The sequence below is a fragment of the Bos mutus genome, chromosome 10 (genome assembly GCF_027580195.1).
Source record: "Bos mutus isolate GX-2022 chromosome 10, NWIPB_WYAK_1.1, whole genome shotgun sequence".
Taxonomy (NCBI): domain Eukaryota; kingdom Metazoa; phylum Chordata; class Mammalia; order Artiodactyla; family Bovidae; genus Bos; species Bos mutus.
The window spans coordinates 11,960,538-11,977,530 of NC_091626.1; the positions used below are offsets into that span (position 1 = coordinate 11,960,538).

Sequence of the window (16,993 nt, forward strand, 5' to 3'; positions counted from 1 at the left end):
AAAGAGAGAACATTCTCCAGTTCATTTGGTGATGCAGTTATAAGAAAGGGAAATTATAGGCCAATCTCATTTATAGACATAGATGTTAATTTTTTTTTTATCACTTCCGTGTCTCTTCCTTCCCAGTTTTGAGCTTGTTTCTGGCATTTTTTTTTTTAATTGAAATATCTTCCTTAATTACCAACACCTTTGGAGAAGCTGAACCTGACGTGCCCATGTACTGCTGGGTAGGAGTTGATGGTGGTTCAGTTGCTAAGTTGTGTCTGACTCTTGCGACTCCATGGACTGTAGCCCACCAGGTTCCTCTGTCGATGGGGTTCTCCAAGCAAGAATACTGGAGTAGGTTGCCATTTCTTTCTCCAGGGGATCTTCCTGACCCAAGGATTGAACCCTGGTCTCCTGCTCTGCAGGCAGTTTCTTTACTGACTGAGCTACCAGGGAAAGAGTTAGCATCTAAAATCTGACTCAGAATGCTTAATAAACTGCAGGCCTTGGGCTGTGTCTAGAGCTTAAACCTTGGCTGCTCACATCTTGTGTCTGAGGAGAATAAACTGAGCCCCCCGCAGACTCCTTTTTCCTTCCAGGTGAATTAGGATATGGGGAACACAGAGTAAGCAAAGAAGTGACCTAAATAGGAAATGTACCACTGAGACATCCCAGAACGCAGGCTTTCATGATGATACTCACACTAAAACCCTGCTTCCCTTATAGAGGAACCATGCCCCTGAACGTATAACTTTTTTTGGTGAAGTTCCTTAATTCCCTCTCCCTGGCACAGAGATCATCTGGCTTATTAGCCCCTGTGGGTGAGCTTCTCAGCCTCAAGTCTATACTCTCACTGGGGAGGTTCTTGGCTTAAAAGCTCCCTCACCCAGCCTTCATGCTCCCCCTTTTCCTAACACTTGGCTATGAGTGAAGCATTTAGGCTCCCATTGTTAGAATAAACATACCCTTCACCTTCTCTCTGTCTTGTTTGTTTTCTTTGATGCAAGATGGAAAACAGAGCAGAGCCTACAGAAGAAGAGTAAATGAACTAGTTATGGCACTGGAAATATGCTGCTGCTTGCTTGTTAGTTTTGATCTGGGAGTTAGGATGCAAACTGTTTCTCATCCCCTGAAAAAAAAAAAAAAAGAGTTAAGTTGCTAAAAGGCACATAGCAACTTCTGGGAATAAATGAACAATTTAGAGAATTTCCATCTCTTCTAGTCTTGGTTTGGATAGAGGTTAAGAGAGCGTGGAGCCTAAGACTCAGGGGCTGCACGCTTTCATTTTCATCCAACTGCCTGTAATCTACAGCCCTTCACTTAACATACAGGAATTAATTTGTTTTTCATGATGCGGTATGGGTGTCCCTCCTGGTAAGGCTGTCCCTAACCGTTCTGTTCTTGTTGTACTCACTCTCTTCTTAAACTCCCGTAACACTTAACTGTTTTTTTCTACTCTTTTGGTCTTGAGCATATGTTACTTGATACTATATTGTTTCTTCTCACAGGATATGACTCATCTGTCCTACCAGATTCCCTGCCTCCACAGCTCAGGGACTGAGTCTTAGAGATCCGTGTATTCCCCCATGGCACCTCACACGGCACCATCTACCACTGACCATGAGCAGAATGGACTGATTCAGTATATGATTGCTCTTCGCGGCAGAGCAGTTTAGGGTCCTTCTTGCGGGAGCCTGCAATCTGCCATGTGTACAGATAGATACAGAGAAACCCTCCACAGAGATGGGAGTAAATGACCAAATATATTCTCTGGAGGAAGCACAGGGCAGGAAGGTCGAGTCCCCAGGGTGGAACAATGTAGGGAGGGAAGTAAGCCACTGGTTTTAATTTGATTTTTCTCTTCATTAAAATGTCCTTCTTGCTTTCTTGGTCTTTTTCCACAGAATCCTGCCATCAGCATCACTGAAAATGTGCTACATTTCAAAGGTCAGTATCTGGGCAAAAGGTTCCTAGGCCTCTACACAGTTAAAGAGACATTGTGATGGTTGCTTTTTATCTTTATCTGTTTATTTTACTCACTCTCTATTGATGTTTACCTTTCTCATACTCGTGGGGTAAATTATATTATTTTGAGGTATGATCAGAGAGCTCAGTAATTTAACATCCCACTTTCCGCTGGGAAAGGCAGGAGATATCCTGCAAAATGGTATCCTAGGTTAGAAATCAGGAGATTTAGCTTAAAATTCTGCTACTACTTTGGACAACTTATTGATTTCTGTGGGCCTATAGGGTGTTGGGTTATAATCTGTGTTTCTTAAACTTGAAGATCCAAGGACACCTGAACGTATATCTACAGGATCCTCTAGGGCCACAGACCCTAGGTTGAAAAGCATGTTAAGAGTTAAGTATGGTCACTGTAAGTGATATTTGACTCCATTACACTTGTGAACGCAGTGGCAAACAGCCGCTGAACTCGTACAAGTAAGTATTACTTGATTATAAGGTAGCTATCTAGATGACTCAAAATATGCTTCTTTTTAAAAATATTAGAACAAAACCCAACAATAGAAATTTTCTTAACAAGACTTTGTGGCTCCCTGATGTTATACTTACAGACCAATTTAATAAACACTGTACTTTAGATGATATCTGAAGCCTTTCCAGCTCTGAGAGTCTTTAATTCTGTGAATTCACCTCCATCTCCTTCTTAGTTCATCAGCAGATTTTCTGCTGAGCCTGAGAGGGTAGGTCGGGATTCACTGATACCCAGTGGAGTGGGATTCTCCCTGCTGTCTTTCTATTCTGGTTCCTTGGAATGTCATTAGTAAGTGACTGGGGTTATGGGAGATTGAAGAGTTTCTGCCTTATATGAGACTCCATCTACCTTAATATACTTATGTGAAAGCACAGCCTGGCTTTTGAATCTACTTTGCCAAGTGAGAGCCATGGTGGTAATGGCTCAGACTTTGGAGGGAGCTCAGCATTTGGAAGGAAATTAAAATGATAAACGTGTATGTTGCCATGTGGAGCTTTCTAGACTGTCCTACCCTAAGGAATTTGTGGTCTTAGAGAATAGCTACCTATAACACATAATAGGCAAGTCCTTCCACACATGGTCAGATGAGGAAAGATAATCCCAAGAGTTAGAGGGCAGGGACATCCCGTAGTCACTGGCTTTTAGGCATGGCAACTGCTGCCTTTGGGGGAAAATGCCATGTCAGGGCACAGGAATGGCATGATGGTCAACCTGAGGTCTTTCTTCCTAGTTCCATTTGTCCTCTTGGGAATGAGCTGAAAAAATGTTATTTCTCTTTTTTATTCCATTTGGCATGTGCTAAAGGAGCAGTCACCTGCTCCATTGTCTACCCCTGGTTGTGTGTGCAAGTTGCTCCAGTCGTGTCCAACTCTTTGTGACCCCATGGACTGTGGCTCCCTAGGCTCCTCTGTCCATGGGACTTCCCAGGCAAGAATACTGGAGTGGGTTACCACGCCCTCCTCCAGGGATCTTCCTGACCCAGAGATCAAACCCATGTCTTATGTTTCCTGCACTGGCCGGCAGGTTCTTTATCACTGGTGTCACCTGGAAAGTCTCCCATCTCTGGTTGGAAGATGTTAAATTTAGAATTTTTTTTGAGACGGTACATTAGAGAGTCCATGTACCCTGCAGCTTTGCTTAACTGCAGTCAAGAGAATACGCCTACTTGACTTTTCTCTGCTGTGGATTCAGAGCCAAAGTAAATGTGAACGTTAAATTTATATAGAGTGTTATCTTTGGCTTTGCTTTCTGTATTCTTTTTGCTTATCTGTTATTTATACCGGCCATCATTGAGGCCTCATTAGAAGATTAAATATTCTGGAACTGATCACCAAAAAGTCATAAGGAGATAAACTTTTGTCGAGGATTTAGCTTTCATCTAGCTGTTGAGTAGCTCTGCTCACAAGCCCCCACTCACTTGGCAGGACCCATTAATATTTTCATACTTCTGAAAGAACTGCACCAAGCTAACATTTGAATGGCATTGCTCTGCTCAAATTCACAGCAACCCACATTTCTTTATAGCTCAGGGGCATGGTGCCAAAGGAGACAATGTTTATGAATTTCACCTGGAGTTCTTAGACCTTGTGAAGCCAGAGGTATGTTCTTTCCTTCCTTCCCTTTCTATTTTAAGAAATAAATACTTATAGTTTTGTGAAATGGGGGGCAAGCCTTATGGGGAAGAAGAAGATAAACCTAAGCAGAATATACTTTTGTTTGGAACAGAGCCCAGGTGTTAGCCACAGAGTAAGAGGAAAATTGGAGAACCTGAGTTGAATCTGGGCTTTGTCATTATTAGTGGTGTGAAGAAGTCTCCTCACTTCTTTGCATTTCAGTTTTCTCATATGTTACATGGAGGATTGGGTTAAGTGGATCTCTAAGGTTCTTTCCAGCTGTGAGTTTCTTAATAGTCAGCAGTGGTTTAAGGGTTTCTTAATAGTCAGCAGTCTGGGACTTCATTTGGAGGAAAAGAGAGAGGCCATACAAAGAAATAATAAGCTGGAGCACCCCTAAGAATTTGAGTTTAGTTGAGAAGGCTCTGTAGTGAAAGACTGCTTTTAAAAAAGCTGTAACTGATACAGTACAGTTCTGGCCTTGATGCAGGCCTTTCTAAATGCTGGAAACCACTGACCATTTGAATTGAATCATCTTCATGGGAAGATTTGGAAGGCAGTAGTGCCCTTGAGAAGGCGGTTGGATGTAGAGCCTGGCATGATGTAGATCCAGTAGGGAGTTCATGCTAATTTCTAATTAGTAGGGAGTTCATGCTAATTACCAAGATAATCAAGACTATCTGCCTTTCTTGTCTGGCTTTCCTCCTGTGTCCCCAGTGGGGCAGCGGGTGGGGAGGGAACCGGAGCAAGATATTGCTGTTCTTGGCGTTCTTCCTTGTGCCAGCCCTTGGTCTAGATGTTCTCTTTGCCCCAGGACTTTTAGGAACTGAGAAGGAACGGCAGTAAGTACCATGCAGCTTCTTTGATGGGAAAGGGCATTCTCATGTTCTTGCTTTCTCTCCTAGCCGGTTTACAAGCTGACCCAGAGGCAGGTAAACATCACCGTGCAGAAGAAGGAGAGTCAATGGTGGGAGAGACTCACCAAGCAGGAGAAGCGCCCACTGTTCTTGGCCCCTGACTTTGATCGTTGGCTGGACGAGTCTGATGCTGAAATGGAGCTCAGAGCCAAGGTCAGTAAGGATCTGGGATCTAGACAGAAATCATGAGGAACCCAAGTTATTTGGGCCACCTCAGATATCTATCAGGATCTGATAGAATAAGGACAAAAATATAAATTCACTGAATGACCTGGAGACGTGGTTTTATAGAAGTATTGGGCATGTATTTTGTAGACTGTTCCTCAGTTGGGTTTTGTTTGATGTTTTTCTCATGATTAGCTTAGGGTGATGGGTTTTGGGTAGGAAGGCCACAGAGGTAAAGTGCCATTCTTATCATGTCATATCAAGCTTTTAATACTCTCAACATGACCTACAGCTCTTGATGTTAATCTAGCTCACCTGGATGTGGTTAATCTTTGGTAGGTTTCTCCACTGTATGGTTTCTCTACTATAATGTTACTCTTCTCCTTTCTTTACTGTTTTCTTTGGAAGGAAGTCACTATGCACAGTTCACACTTAACAAGCCAGAAGTTATGCTTCCCATTCTTAGGGTGGAGTATCTGTATACTTTATTTGGAATTCTGCATGGGAGATTTTTCTTTTCTCCTTTATTTATTGTCATTTATTTATATCAGTATGGATATTGTCATTTATTTATATCAGAACAGATTTGGTTTATAGTTGGGCTGTAATCCAATACTGGGTAATATATCTTGTTGCTCATATTGTTCTATCTTTGGCCACTGGAAGCTCTTGCGGTTGGCTCTTGTGTCCCTTTGACACAGCTCCATCATCATGGGCCTTTTTTTTTTTTAAGTGCATTCTTAATTTCTGGCACTGTAAGCTGCTCCAGGTTTATCTTGTATATTCCCAGGCCTGTTGTTTTTATTGCAGGATGATAGTGGAAACCAGGATCTGGGTGATCTGGGTGCTAAGTGTGCTCATTGCTACTGAGGTATTACTTTTAGGTTCTCTCAGCTGACAGCACAAGGAAATATATGTGTGTATACCAGCCCATGTATATACATGTACCTCTAAGTATTTCCATATATATCCATCTATATCTATATTATCCTAATATAAGTTCACACTAATGTTGGAGATTTGATTTTAGCTTCTAGAAAATTATCGAAGTCTTAAAAAATGAAATAGCAATATATTTCCTGTCTTAAATTTCTGTTTTGTTTCTACAACCATGACAGATTTTCTAGATGTCTTTTCCAGCTCTAAGATCTTAAGGCTGCCCACTTTGTAGTTTGGAAGCCAGCTGATTGGTTTAATTCTGTGAGCCCTGGATGGGTCATTCTGTAGTGCCAGTGCTACCCAGTAAGGAGTCAGGCTCCTTAGTACCGTGAGTTCAGACATTTTTCCCAAGGAAGTGAGAACACAATTGGAGGAGGAGGTGGCTTTGAAGGACTCAGATCATTTATCTCTCATGTGGGCTTCTGCAAGCATCTGGGAATTTTAACTTGTGTTTTTTTTTGTTTTTCAATTTATTTTTTTACTGAAGTATAATTAAAATACAATGTTAAATACATTATTGTTGTACAGCAGAGTGCCTAATTTATACACATATATACACATCCTTTTTCATATTCTTTTCCCTTATGGTTTATCACAGGATATTGAATATAGTTCCCTGTACCATACAGTAGTCTAACTTGTGTTCTTGGAAAACTTCTGTCCAAATTCTAGGAAGAAGAACAATTAAATAAACTCAGACTCGAAAGCCAAGGCTCCCCTGAAAGTAAGTTGCCCCTACTGCTGTGGTGGTTACCAGTTAACTTGTGACAGAGATGGGAGTGTGGATGAGTGTGAAGCAGCAGGAGGGCTTGTATTGGGTGGATGAGTTTCTGAGAAATCCTTAATGCCCAATGCTTAAGCTGTGCAAACCCGCATCTAAAGTGTTACTTACTTTTAATGTTTCCCTGCTGTTGGGGGCCTGACATCATCTGAGTACACCAAGGTTGGTGTAGCAGAATGGAAGAACCTCAGCCTCCTGGACTGGCCTAGTAGGGTGCTAGGTGGCAGCAAGTCCTTCAGAGACCTGGAAAGTACTGCATAGGTCCATGACTACAGTTCTTCCAGTCTGGTGTTGTTTTCCTAACCGAGATCATAAGGGCTGTTGTTGTCAGCCTTAAAGATGGAAAGTATTCTGTATAGTCCTGCTGTTCATTAACCTTTTAAAAATTCAGTTCTACTTCTATGTCTGTCCAAGTGTGTCTGTCTCTAAGTGTGTTACCTTCTGAGTATCATAGATTAAATTCAGCAGCTCTTAAATTCATGCTTTATGGAAAGCATTGTCCTAGGCCTTTGAGCTTTGGAGCCAGTGATCCGTCAGAGCACTGTGCTCGAAGAGCTTATCCATTCTAGTTGGAGGACCATGCAGGTCTATACAAAACTAATGCTGAAAAGCAGAATGAATAAGTGTTCCTCATGTGTCCAAAATCAAAAACTTTTCAAGTTTTAGTGGCACTTATTTGGCATGCCATAAGTAGGGAAACAGAGAAGGCAATGGCACCCCACTCCAGTACTCTTGCCTGGAAAATCCCATAGATGGAGGAGCCTGGTAGGCTGCAGTCCATGGAGTCGCAAAGAGTCGGACACGACTGAGCGACTTCACTTTCACTTTTTACTTTCATGCATTGGAGAAGGAAATGGCAACCCACTCCAGTGTTCTTGCCTGGAGAATCCCAGGGACGGGGGAGCCTGGTGGGCTGCCATCTGTGGGGTCGCACAGAGTCGGACACAACTGAAGGGACTTAGCAGCAGCAGCAGCAGCAAGTAGGGAAAGAGCTTCCCTGATATAGACAAACTGCCTGCAATGCAGGAGACGCTGGTTTGATTCCTAGGTTGGGAAGATCCTCTGGAGAAGGGTTAGGCTACCCATTCTAGTATCTTGGGCTTCCCTTATGGCTCAGTTGGTAAAGAATCCACCTGCAATGCGGCAGACCTGGGTTCGACCCTTGGGTTGGGAAGATCCCCTGGAGAAGGGAAAGGCTACCCACTCCAGTATTCTGGCCTAAAGAATTCCATGGACTGTATAGTCCATGGGGTTGCAAAGAGTCAGGCACGACTGAAGGGGAAATTTTAGAGCAGTTGTTTTCAAGCTATGTACCATGGTACCCCAGGGATTCCCAGAGATGCTTTGGAGAGGTAGGCCAAGCAGGCAGGTCCACTTCAATTAGAGCAGCTTGGCTTTTGTGTTTTATGTATTAGCGTCCCAAATAACACTTCTTATGGAAGTCCATAACATTTCTTATGGAAAAGACAATTTGTTGCTTTAAAAAATTTTTGAATAACCACTAATTTAGAGGAATTTTCTGCTTTAGAAAAGCCGAAGGGAGAGGACTAGTGGAGATGAAGGATAATGACATAAAAAGGCCACCTTTGGTGTCCAGAGGGATAAACTTCTGAAATATGTAAAAATTCTTATGTATGGATTACTTTATGATCTTAGAAAAAGCTTTAGCAGTTTTATCTAAATTCATAAAATCTCCTAATAAAGTTCTTTAAATGGGGAAATGTAATACATTTTTGTAGTTTTGAAGAAAAAAATTTTAATTTGTTAAATGTTGCTACAAGTATGACTTTTTTCACCCCTTGAGATAAGGCTGTTTTTGATTGGACATACCAAGTATGATTATTTGAGCATCAACCAAGTTTCTATGCTGGATATCTCTATAGAAACACTGATATGTGGCTATAAAAATATGTAGGTAGGAATAAATGTGTAGCAGCAAAACCTGAACTCCAAAGCTCTTCTTAAGAATTATCCTTTCCTGTGCCCTACTCCTTTGACTCAACCATGACTCTAAGCTCCTTACTCTTCCCTTAATTCTATTATTGGCTATGTCTTCGAAAACCCTTAGGCTGCAAAGTTAATGACCTTTATTCTCCTTCCTTCTTCTTGGTTTGCAGTTTTCCGCCTTTGGTTATATCCTCATTCTTCCATCTTCCAAAGCCCTGATTAGATAACCATCTCATCCATGCAGACTTGGCCTGATACATGCTTCTCCAGCCTAAAGTCATTTTCTCACCTAGAAATTCTCACAGGATATTACCTGTCACTCTCAATCTTGAAATATGGATCTTAGATTGTAAACTCTCTGAGGGGAGCATCATGTCTTAACCATTTTTGAAGCTCAGTGATGCCACTCACAGTATCTTGCATGTTGTAGGTGTTCACTTAATGTTTGGTTGAATGGATACATGGTCAAATATTAGATTTTTTTAATTCAGTTTCTGTTTCTTTGAGGTAGTTTGACCCATATGCCCTAAAAAAATTCTAAAAAAGAAGAAACTGTAGATTATATTAAGATGACAGGAGCAAGGACTGAATATAGCTTTATTTCCTTTCCTTATAATGCCTCCTTAGCTAGTCAGTTATTCTTTGCCAGATGTAACTTTTCCTTTTCCTTCTTGGATTTGTTAAGTCTGTGTACTTAACCCTTCAAGACTGTGAGGGAAAAGACCACCGAAGATATGCCTTGGACTACAGTGTTCCTTATAATTTTGCTTATCTGTTTTCTATGGGACCAAGAGCCTGGTTGGTGCAGGCCTGGGCCAGGTATTTGTTGAGAAGCTTAGGGCACCCACGTACGAAAGAGGGATGCAGTCATCCAGGTAAACCCCACATACCTGTCTCCTGCTGTGACTACTACTTTTAACATCTTTCTGCCTTTCTTTGCTTTTCAGCTCTTACAAGCTTGAAGAAAGGATACCTGTTCATGTATAATCTAGTGCAGTTCTTGGGATTCTCCTGGATATTTGTGAACATGACCGTGAGATTCTTTATCTTGGGAAAAGGCAAGTACACAGTTTCAAAGCTTGCTTTCTTTTCTGAGTGGTTGGGCCCACTGTTCAGAAGTGACACTCTGCCTTTCAGCCTGCCATACCAACCCCTTCCACCCCCACCATGTTTATTTAGCACTTCAGGCCTCTCACTGGATGCTCGCAGCTCTCACTTCCCATGACCTTGTGAAACAGGCTGCCTGGATGTTCTGTTCATTTAATAGGTGAGGAAACAGATTTGGAGATGGTCAAAGAAATGGTCCACATCCACCCAGCTAGCCAGAGGTACATCTTGGACTAAAATCCCTTTCTTATTCACTGCTTGATAATTCGTTTATAACTAACTAAATTGATGAGATACTCCTAGTGTCAAAGTTACACAAAGTCCTAAAGGGATCCCACTCCTTTGGAGCCTAAATAGACTAAATGGACTGTTGTGAAACTGAATGAAAAGACTATCATAAAGGTATTAGTTCTTGCTAAGTTAATTTATATGTTTATCAGAATTCTGGCCAAAGTAATGACAATAGAACATTTTTGAGAATGTGATCTAAAGTATTCTGAAATTTTATTGTGAACCATAAATAGTAAAATTTGAGGGAAAAAACAGTAATGGGAGAGGATTTTCTATATCTGCTATGAAAAAAATATTATTAAAATAGTATAGTATTAGTATAAGGATAGACTAATAGAGCAGATTAAGTAGCTCAAAAATAGCTTACATTATATATTATTATTATTACAATATTACATTATGTAATAGATAATATATATCCAAATTATGTATATGGTAAAAAGGAATTTTGAATCAATGGAAAGGAAAATATTATCCAGTCATTTTTTTCTATTAGATGGGAAATCTAATAATGTTCCCAAGGAAAATTGGCTTGATTTGTGAGGCAGATAATCTCTTTCACTCTTCTTACACTGTATATAAAGGAAGAAAAAAATCCCCCCAAAAAGACTTAGGAGTCATATATCAAAAAGTTAAGTCATAATAGAAGATATAAATAAATGTTTATGAAAATCACATGTGGAGGGTTAGGATTTTCTAACTTTAAAAATAATAGAAGAAATCATAAAGAAAAAGGTCAATGTATTTGACCACATAAAATGCCTAAATTTCTATATATCTAAAAATATCCATGCAAAACAACATGAAAGATGAAAAGCATATTGAGATGAGCAAAATGGGGATGGAGGGTTGGTGAAAAATTGTAACAAATATTGGCAACTTTTTTTTTACATATAAACAACTTGTAAAATTGATTTTAAAATGTGAAAACTCTACCCAGTAGATAAAGATCACATACAGGCAGTTCATAAGAGGAAATAAAACTAATTTAACATACAACAAAATGTTTAACTCAGTAATGGTGAAGGAAATGAAAGATACTATTTTTTATATATCAGTTTTGCAAAGTTCTGAAAGAGCCTAATTGAAAACAACATGTGCTAAAATAAACACAACAGTGGCTACTGGGGAGGGTGCATAAGTACAGCTCTTTGGGAAAATCATTTTGTAAGATACTTAAGAACCTCAATGACCCAGATAACCACGATGGTGTGATCACTCATCTAGATCCAGACATCCTGGAGTGCACAGTCAAATGGGCCTTAAGAAGCATCACTACAAACAAAGCTAGTGGAGGTGATGGAATTCCAGCTGAGCTATTTCAAATCCGTAAAAGATGATACTGTTAAAATGCTGCACTCAGTATGCCACCAAATTTGGAAAACTCAACAGTGGTCACAGGACTGGAAAAGGTCAGTTTTTCATTCCAGTCCCCAAAAAGGCAATGCCAAAGAATGCTCAAACTACCGCACAATTGCACTTATCTCACACGCTAGCAAAGTAATGCTCAAAATTCTCCAAGCCAGGCTTCAACGTGAACCGAGAACTTCCAGATGTTCAAGCTGGTTTTAGAAAAATCAGAGGAACCAGAGATCAAATTGCCAACATCTGTTGGCTCATAGAAAAAGCAAGAGAGTTCTGGAAAAGCATCTACTTCTGTTTCATTGACTTTGCCAAAACCTTTGACTGTGTGGATCACAACACACTGTGGAAAATTCTTCAAGAGATGGGAGGACCAGACCACCTTACCTGCCTCCTGAGAAATCTATATGCAGGTCAAGAAGCAACAGTTAGAACCAGACATGGAACAACAGACTGGTTTCAAATTGGGAAAGGAGTACATCAGGGCTGTATATTGTCACCCTGCTGGTTCAACTTATATGCAGAGGACATCAAGTGAAATGCTGAGCTGGATGAAGCTCAAGCTCAAGCTGGGAGAAATATCAATAACCTCAGATACACAGATGACACCACCCTTAATGGCAGAAAACACAGAGGAACTAAGAACCTCTTAATGAAAGGGAAAGAGGAGAGTGAAAAGTCTGGCTTAAAACTCAACATTCAAAAAATTAAGATCATGGCATCCAGTCCCATCACTTCCTGTAGATAATAGATGGGGAAACAACGGAAACAGTGACAGACTTTTCTTTCTTGGGCTCCGAAATCACTGCAGATAGTGACTGCAGCCATGAAATTTAAAGACGCTTGCTCCTTGGAAGAAAAGCTATGACCAACACCACAGCATATTAAAAAGCAGAGACATTACTTTGCTGGCAAAGGTCCATATAATCAAAGCTATGGTTTTTCGAGTGTGAGAATTGGACCATAAAGAAGTCTGAGCACCAAAGAATTGATGCTTTTGAACTGTGGTGTTGGAGAGGACTCTTGAGAGTCCCTTGGACTGCAAGGAGATCAAATCAGTCAATCCTAAGGAAATCAATCCTGAATATTCATTGGAAGGACTGATGCTGAAGCTGACACTCCAATACTTTGGCCACCTGATGGGAAGAGCTGACTTACTAGAAAAGACCCTGATACTGGGAAAGATTAAAGGTAGGAGGAGAAGGGGATGACAGAGGATGAAATGGTTGGATGGCATCACCGACTCAATGGACATGAGTTTGAGCAAGCTCTGGGAGGCGGTGAAGGACAGGGAAGCCTGTTGTGCTGTATAGTCCATGCTGTCGGAAAGAGTTGGACATAACTGAATGACTGAATAGCGACAACAATAGCAACATCAAGAACCTTAATTATTCATATCCAAAAAGTAATTATAAAAAATAAACATTATGGCATTATTTATATTAGTGACAAATTAGACACTATGTAAATGTCCATGAGTGAAGGATTGCTATAGATTGTTCACTCAGTGGAATGTTGTGAAGCAAATGTTAAGTATTTAGAGAGGTGGTAAAATCTGGAAAAATACTTACGATAGACTAAAAAGGTAACATACAAACTTGTTCTTCCAGTTTGTTCACACCAATATAAAAAGAAAGAAAACAACCAATAAATGTGGAATGATTGGAAGAAAAGGCACCATTTTCAAATGGCTTGAATGGATCATTTAAAATTTTTCTTTATTTTGTAAAGTAAATATGAGGGAAGATATGAGCATAGTGGAAAAAAAGAAAGTATTTAAAAAGAGAAAAAGTCCTGTAGACTATTTTATTCTTCAGTCCTAAATTTTCCTACCTGAGGTTTGTAAAGATGAATTGTAGTTAGCTCCAGAATCTTTAGAATGAAGTGCACAGTGTTTTTCCAGTCTTTACTTGGATTTCTGCAAAGCACAGTAGTAGGCTAGTGAAAATTTTCCCAAATGCCTAGCATCTTATAGTCGTATGTAACCAGAAGTCCACTGATGGTTATTTAAAGAAGCAAAGGAAGTCTCAGACAGTTGTTAGATCTGTAGCTCTTACTAGTATGGATTTAACACAAGTTTCATAGAATGAGTAGGGACTTTCCAATTCATAAATTATTTATTTAACTTAGCATAGTTGTATTGGTTCTGAATGTTCCTGTGTGAGCCTGCTAGCCATTAGGTGATCCACTCCAAAAGCTGCTAAATTATCTGGGTCATGTGTTTAAAGTTAGCTGCCTGGATCTGTAATTTCTGTTTTGGCTCTGCGCCCCTTCCTAACCACCTATTGGAATGGAGCTGCTGTTGAAATTCTTCTCTTATCAGTCCTCAGACCTGGGCCTGGTACCAAGGGTCACAGTTTGTCCTTTGCAGTTACCTCTTTTTGAATAAAAGGTGTTGGTGAATGGCAAATTCTACACATGTACTTGTTTTATTTACATAAACATGTATAGCTGAACTCATGTTAAGGAAATAGCAAACTTGTAGAAACTCATGTCTGTCTCTCTATTAATACTTTTTTTTTTAATTAAAGTTTTTTTCTAATTATAAAAATGTGTTAATTACTTAAATACTTAAACTCTGCTGTAATTCCATCTATCAGAGTGATGGATTCTTGGCACTTTGTTAGATATCTTTCTAATAAACCCATGTACCTTTCTTAGGAAAAGTTCTTGAAGAAGAATTATGAGACTAAAGGGCAGATTACTTTTAAGGATTCTGATGTATACTGCCCAGAAAGAGTGTACTGTTTTATACTACCATTATTTAAATCCTTGTCCATTAACACGAGTGCCTTGTTAGTACTTTCAAAAAATTTTTTTCAGATCATAAAAGTAAATGGGCTGGAGCTTCCCTTGGTGGTCCAGTGGTTAAGAATCTGCCTGCTAATGCAGGGGATGTGGGTTCAATCCCTCGTCTGGGAAGATCCCACATGCCACAGGGCAACTAAGCCCATGCGCCACAGCTACTGAGCCTGTGCACCTGGAGCCCGTGCTCCTCAGCAAGAGAAGCCACTGCAGTGAGAAGCCTGCGCACGACAAGGAGAGTCGCCCCACTCACTGCAGCTAGAGGAAGCTCGCGGGCAGCAATGAAGACCTGGCACAACCATAAATAAATAAATACAAAATTTTAAAAAGTAAATGGAGCAATTTAAGGAAGTTTGGAAAATGGGAGAAAACTGGGGAGGAGGTGTGGGGGCCTGGAAGGGGAGGTGAATAAGCCATTGTCCATCACTTTAAATATTTCCATACATTTCCTTTTAGTCTTTATTTTTTCTCCTGCAGTTAAAAACTATCATCATGCTGTGTATACAGTTTTGCATCTTGTTTTTAAAACAGTATTATAAGCATGTTAGTGTTATTAATATTCTTTATAACAGTCATTTTAGAAATCAGATTTTTATTCCTGAATTGAAACAAGGATGAATTTCCCATAAAATCAGATACAAAGCAACAAGATCTACTTTTATTTACCATATTCCAAATCTTAAGTCACAATTTTCTAGTTCAAAATAATGGAGAACCTCATTTGTCAAAGATAATTTGTCCAAAAAATTAAGAAGTGAATCTCTTGAAGAAAGATACCAGAATTTCACTGTAAATGGTGAAAAAAAAATTGTGATTTTTGTCTTCACAAGGGGCATTTAAAATTATGAATAAATTTTTTATAGCAAAATTTAAATTGTAATTTTGCATTACTTCTTCAAAGAAAATAATCAAATTTTGAACTTACTCATTGGTGTATTCCGGAGAAGGCAATGGCACCCCACTCCAGTACTCTTGCCTGGAAAATCCCATGGACGGAGGAGCCTGCTAGGCTGCGGTCCATGGGGCCGCGGAGAGTCGGACACGACAGAGCGACTTCACTTTCGCTTTTCACGTTCATGCATTGGAGAAGGAAATGGCAACCTGCTCCAGTGTTCTTGCCTGGAGAATCCCAGGGACGGGGGAGCCTGGTGGGCTGCCGTCTATGGGGTCGCACAGAGTCGGACACGACTGAAGTGACTTAGCATAGCATAGCATTGGTGTATTCACATTTGACTTTGTAGCAGGATTGTATAGTAGATCATTTTTGCGATTAGAGAGTGTTTTCAGTCTTGCCAGGACCTGTTTTATTCATTTGATATTTAAACTGTATTCTTTTGAGGAGCCTGCAGTGTCATCTTTACTGGTAACTTGCCTAACTCTGCCATTTCTTAAAGACTCTACTTTAATAGGCAGGGAGACAAGAATCCTAAACCTTTACAATATGCAGGACTAAGAACTATCTTGCTCAAAACGTCAGTGGTACCCTGCTTGAGAAACACTGCAAAGAGGAATGTAAGAATTCAGGATGTCAAGTGAGGATCAGTATGAAAAATGAAGGATATTAAATTATGGACCACTCCAAATTGATACCACAATTGTTGACCTCATATAAGCAATAACTCATTTTAATTTATTATATAATATTCCATGAAATAGATATACTGTAGTTTACTCAAACTTTCCATAATTGTAAGTTTAGACCATTTCTGTTTTAGTGCACTTAGAAATATGTAACATTTCAGAGAACAATCTCCTTGCTGAAGCTTTTATTCTTTTTCATTTTAGATTTTTTAGTTAGGACATGTTCTAAGAATGAGAATTAATAGGATTAAATATATAAATACAATTAAGGTTTTTGAAAGTTAATTTTATTCAGTACTTTTGTACCTCTGCATGTATTTATGATTATATAGTTTTGATATTTTAAAAAGCTAGGTTTCATTCTATATATGTAATAGTTTTACCTTTAAATTAAATGAGATAATGGATCTGAAAAGAATTACCAATGTGCCTGATACATAGATTTTTCAGCATATAATAAGTGAGTGAAATCTAGGTATGCTTTTTTTCTTGCCTTTTAAAATTGAGAAGGGCATACAAGGTTTATATGTTAACTTACTGGTAACTAATAAAATTTACTAATTAGGCTCATGGAGGCCTGCTCCCCTCCAGCTTAGTTGAGTAGTAAACTTGAATCTGACTGAATGTTTATTATACTTTTCCTAAAATTCATTTCATGTAAAGGCTTGTCTAGATTGCAAAATACTTCTGTGTTGGCATTTACCAATTGATTTACCTTTAATATGTATTTGTCCCATAGAGTCCTTCTATGACACGTTCCACACTGTGGCTGACATGATGTATTTTTGCCAGATGCTGGCAGCCGTGGAATCTATCAATGCAGCAATTGGAGTCACTAAGACACCAGTGGTACCTTCTCTTTTCCAGGTATTGAACAGTTGAGCTCAAGGGTGGGGAATGCAGGGTTTCGATGTTTATTTACTAGGTATCCACACTTTGCTGAGACGTTTCAATGAGTAAAAATACCTGTTGGCAGAGAAATAGCATTGTTTTCTCTGAATAC

The 16,993-nt window shown here is 39.6% G+C and overlaps 2 protein-coding genes across 2 annotated transcripts in view; one reads left to right on the forward strand and one right to left on the reverse strand.

Moving 5' to 3' along the window:
* The window catches only part of HACD3 (3-hydroxyacyl-CoA dehydratase 3), a 29,948-nt gene that overhangs the window by 4,505 nt on the left and 8,450 nt on the right, over positions 1–16,993 (forward strand). Inside the window, exons 2-7 of the mRNA XM_005899974.3 lie at positions 1,890–1,932; positions 4,007–4,080; positions 5,001–5,165; positions 6,789–6,840; positions 9,792–9,902; positions 16,730–16,857. Of these exons, the coding sequence (XP_005900036.1) occupies positions 1,890–1,932; positions 4,007–4,080; positions 5,001–5,165; positions 6,789–6,840; positions 9,792–9,902; positions 16,730–16,857 (573 nt within the window). The remainder of the gene's footprint in view (positions 1–1,889; positions 1,933–4,006; positions 4,081–5,000; positions 5,166–6,788; positions 6,841–9,791; positions 9,903–16,729; positions 16,858–16,993) is intronic.
* INTS14 (integrator complex subunit 14) overlaps positions 12,971–16,993 on the reverse strand; it is a 47,232-nt gene continuing 43,209 nt past the window's right edge. The window contains exon 13 of the mRNA XM_070377300.1: positions 12,971–16,956. The gene's annotated coding sequence lies outside the window, so the exon portion shown is untranslated. The remainder of the gene's footprint in view (positions 16,957–16,993) is intronic.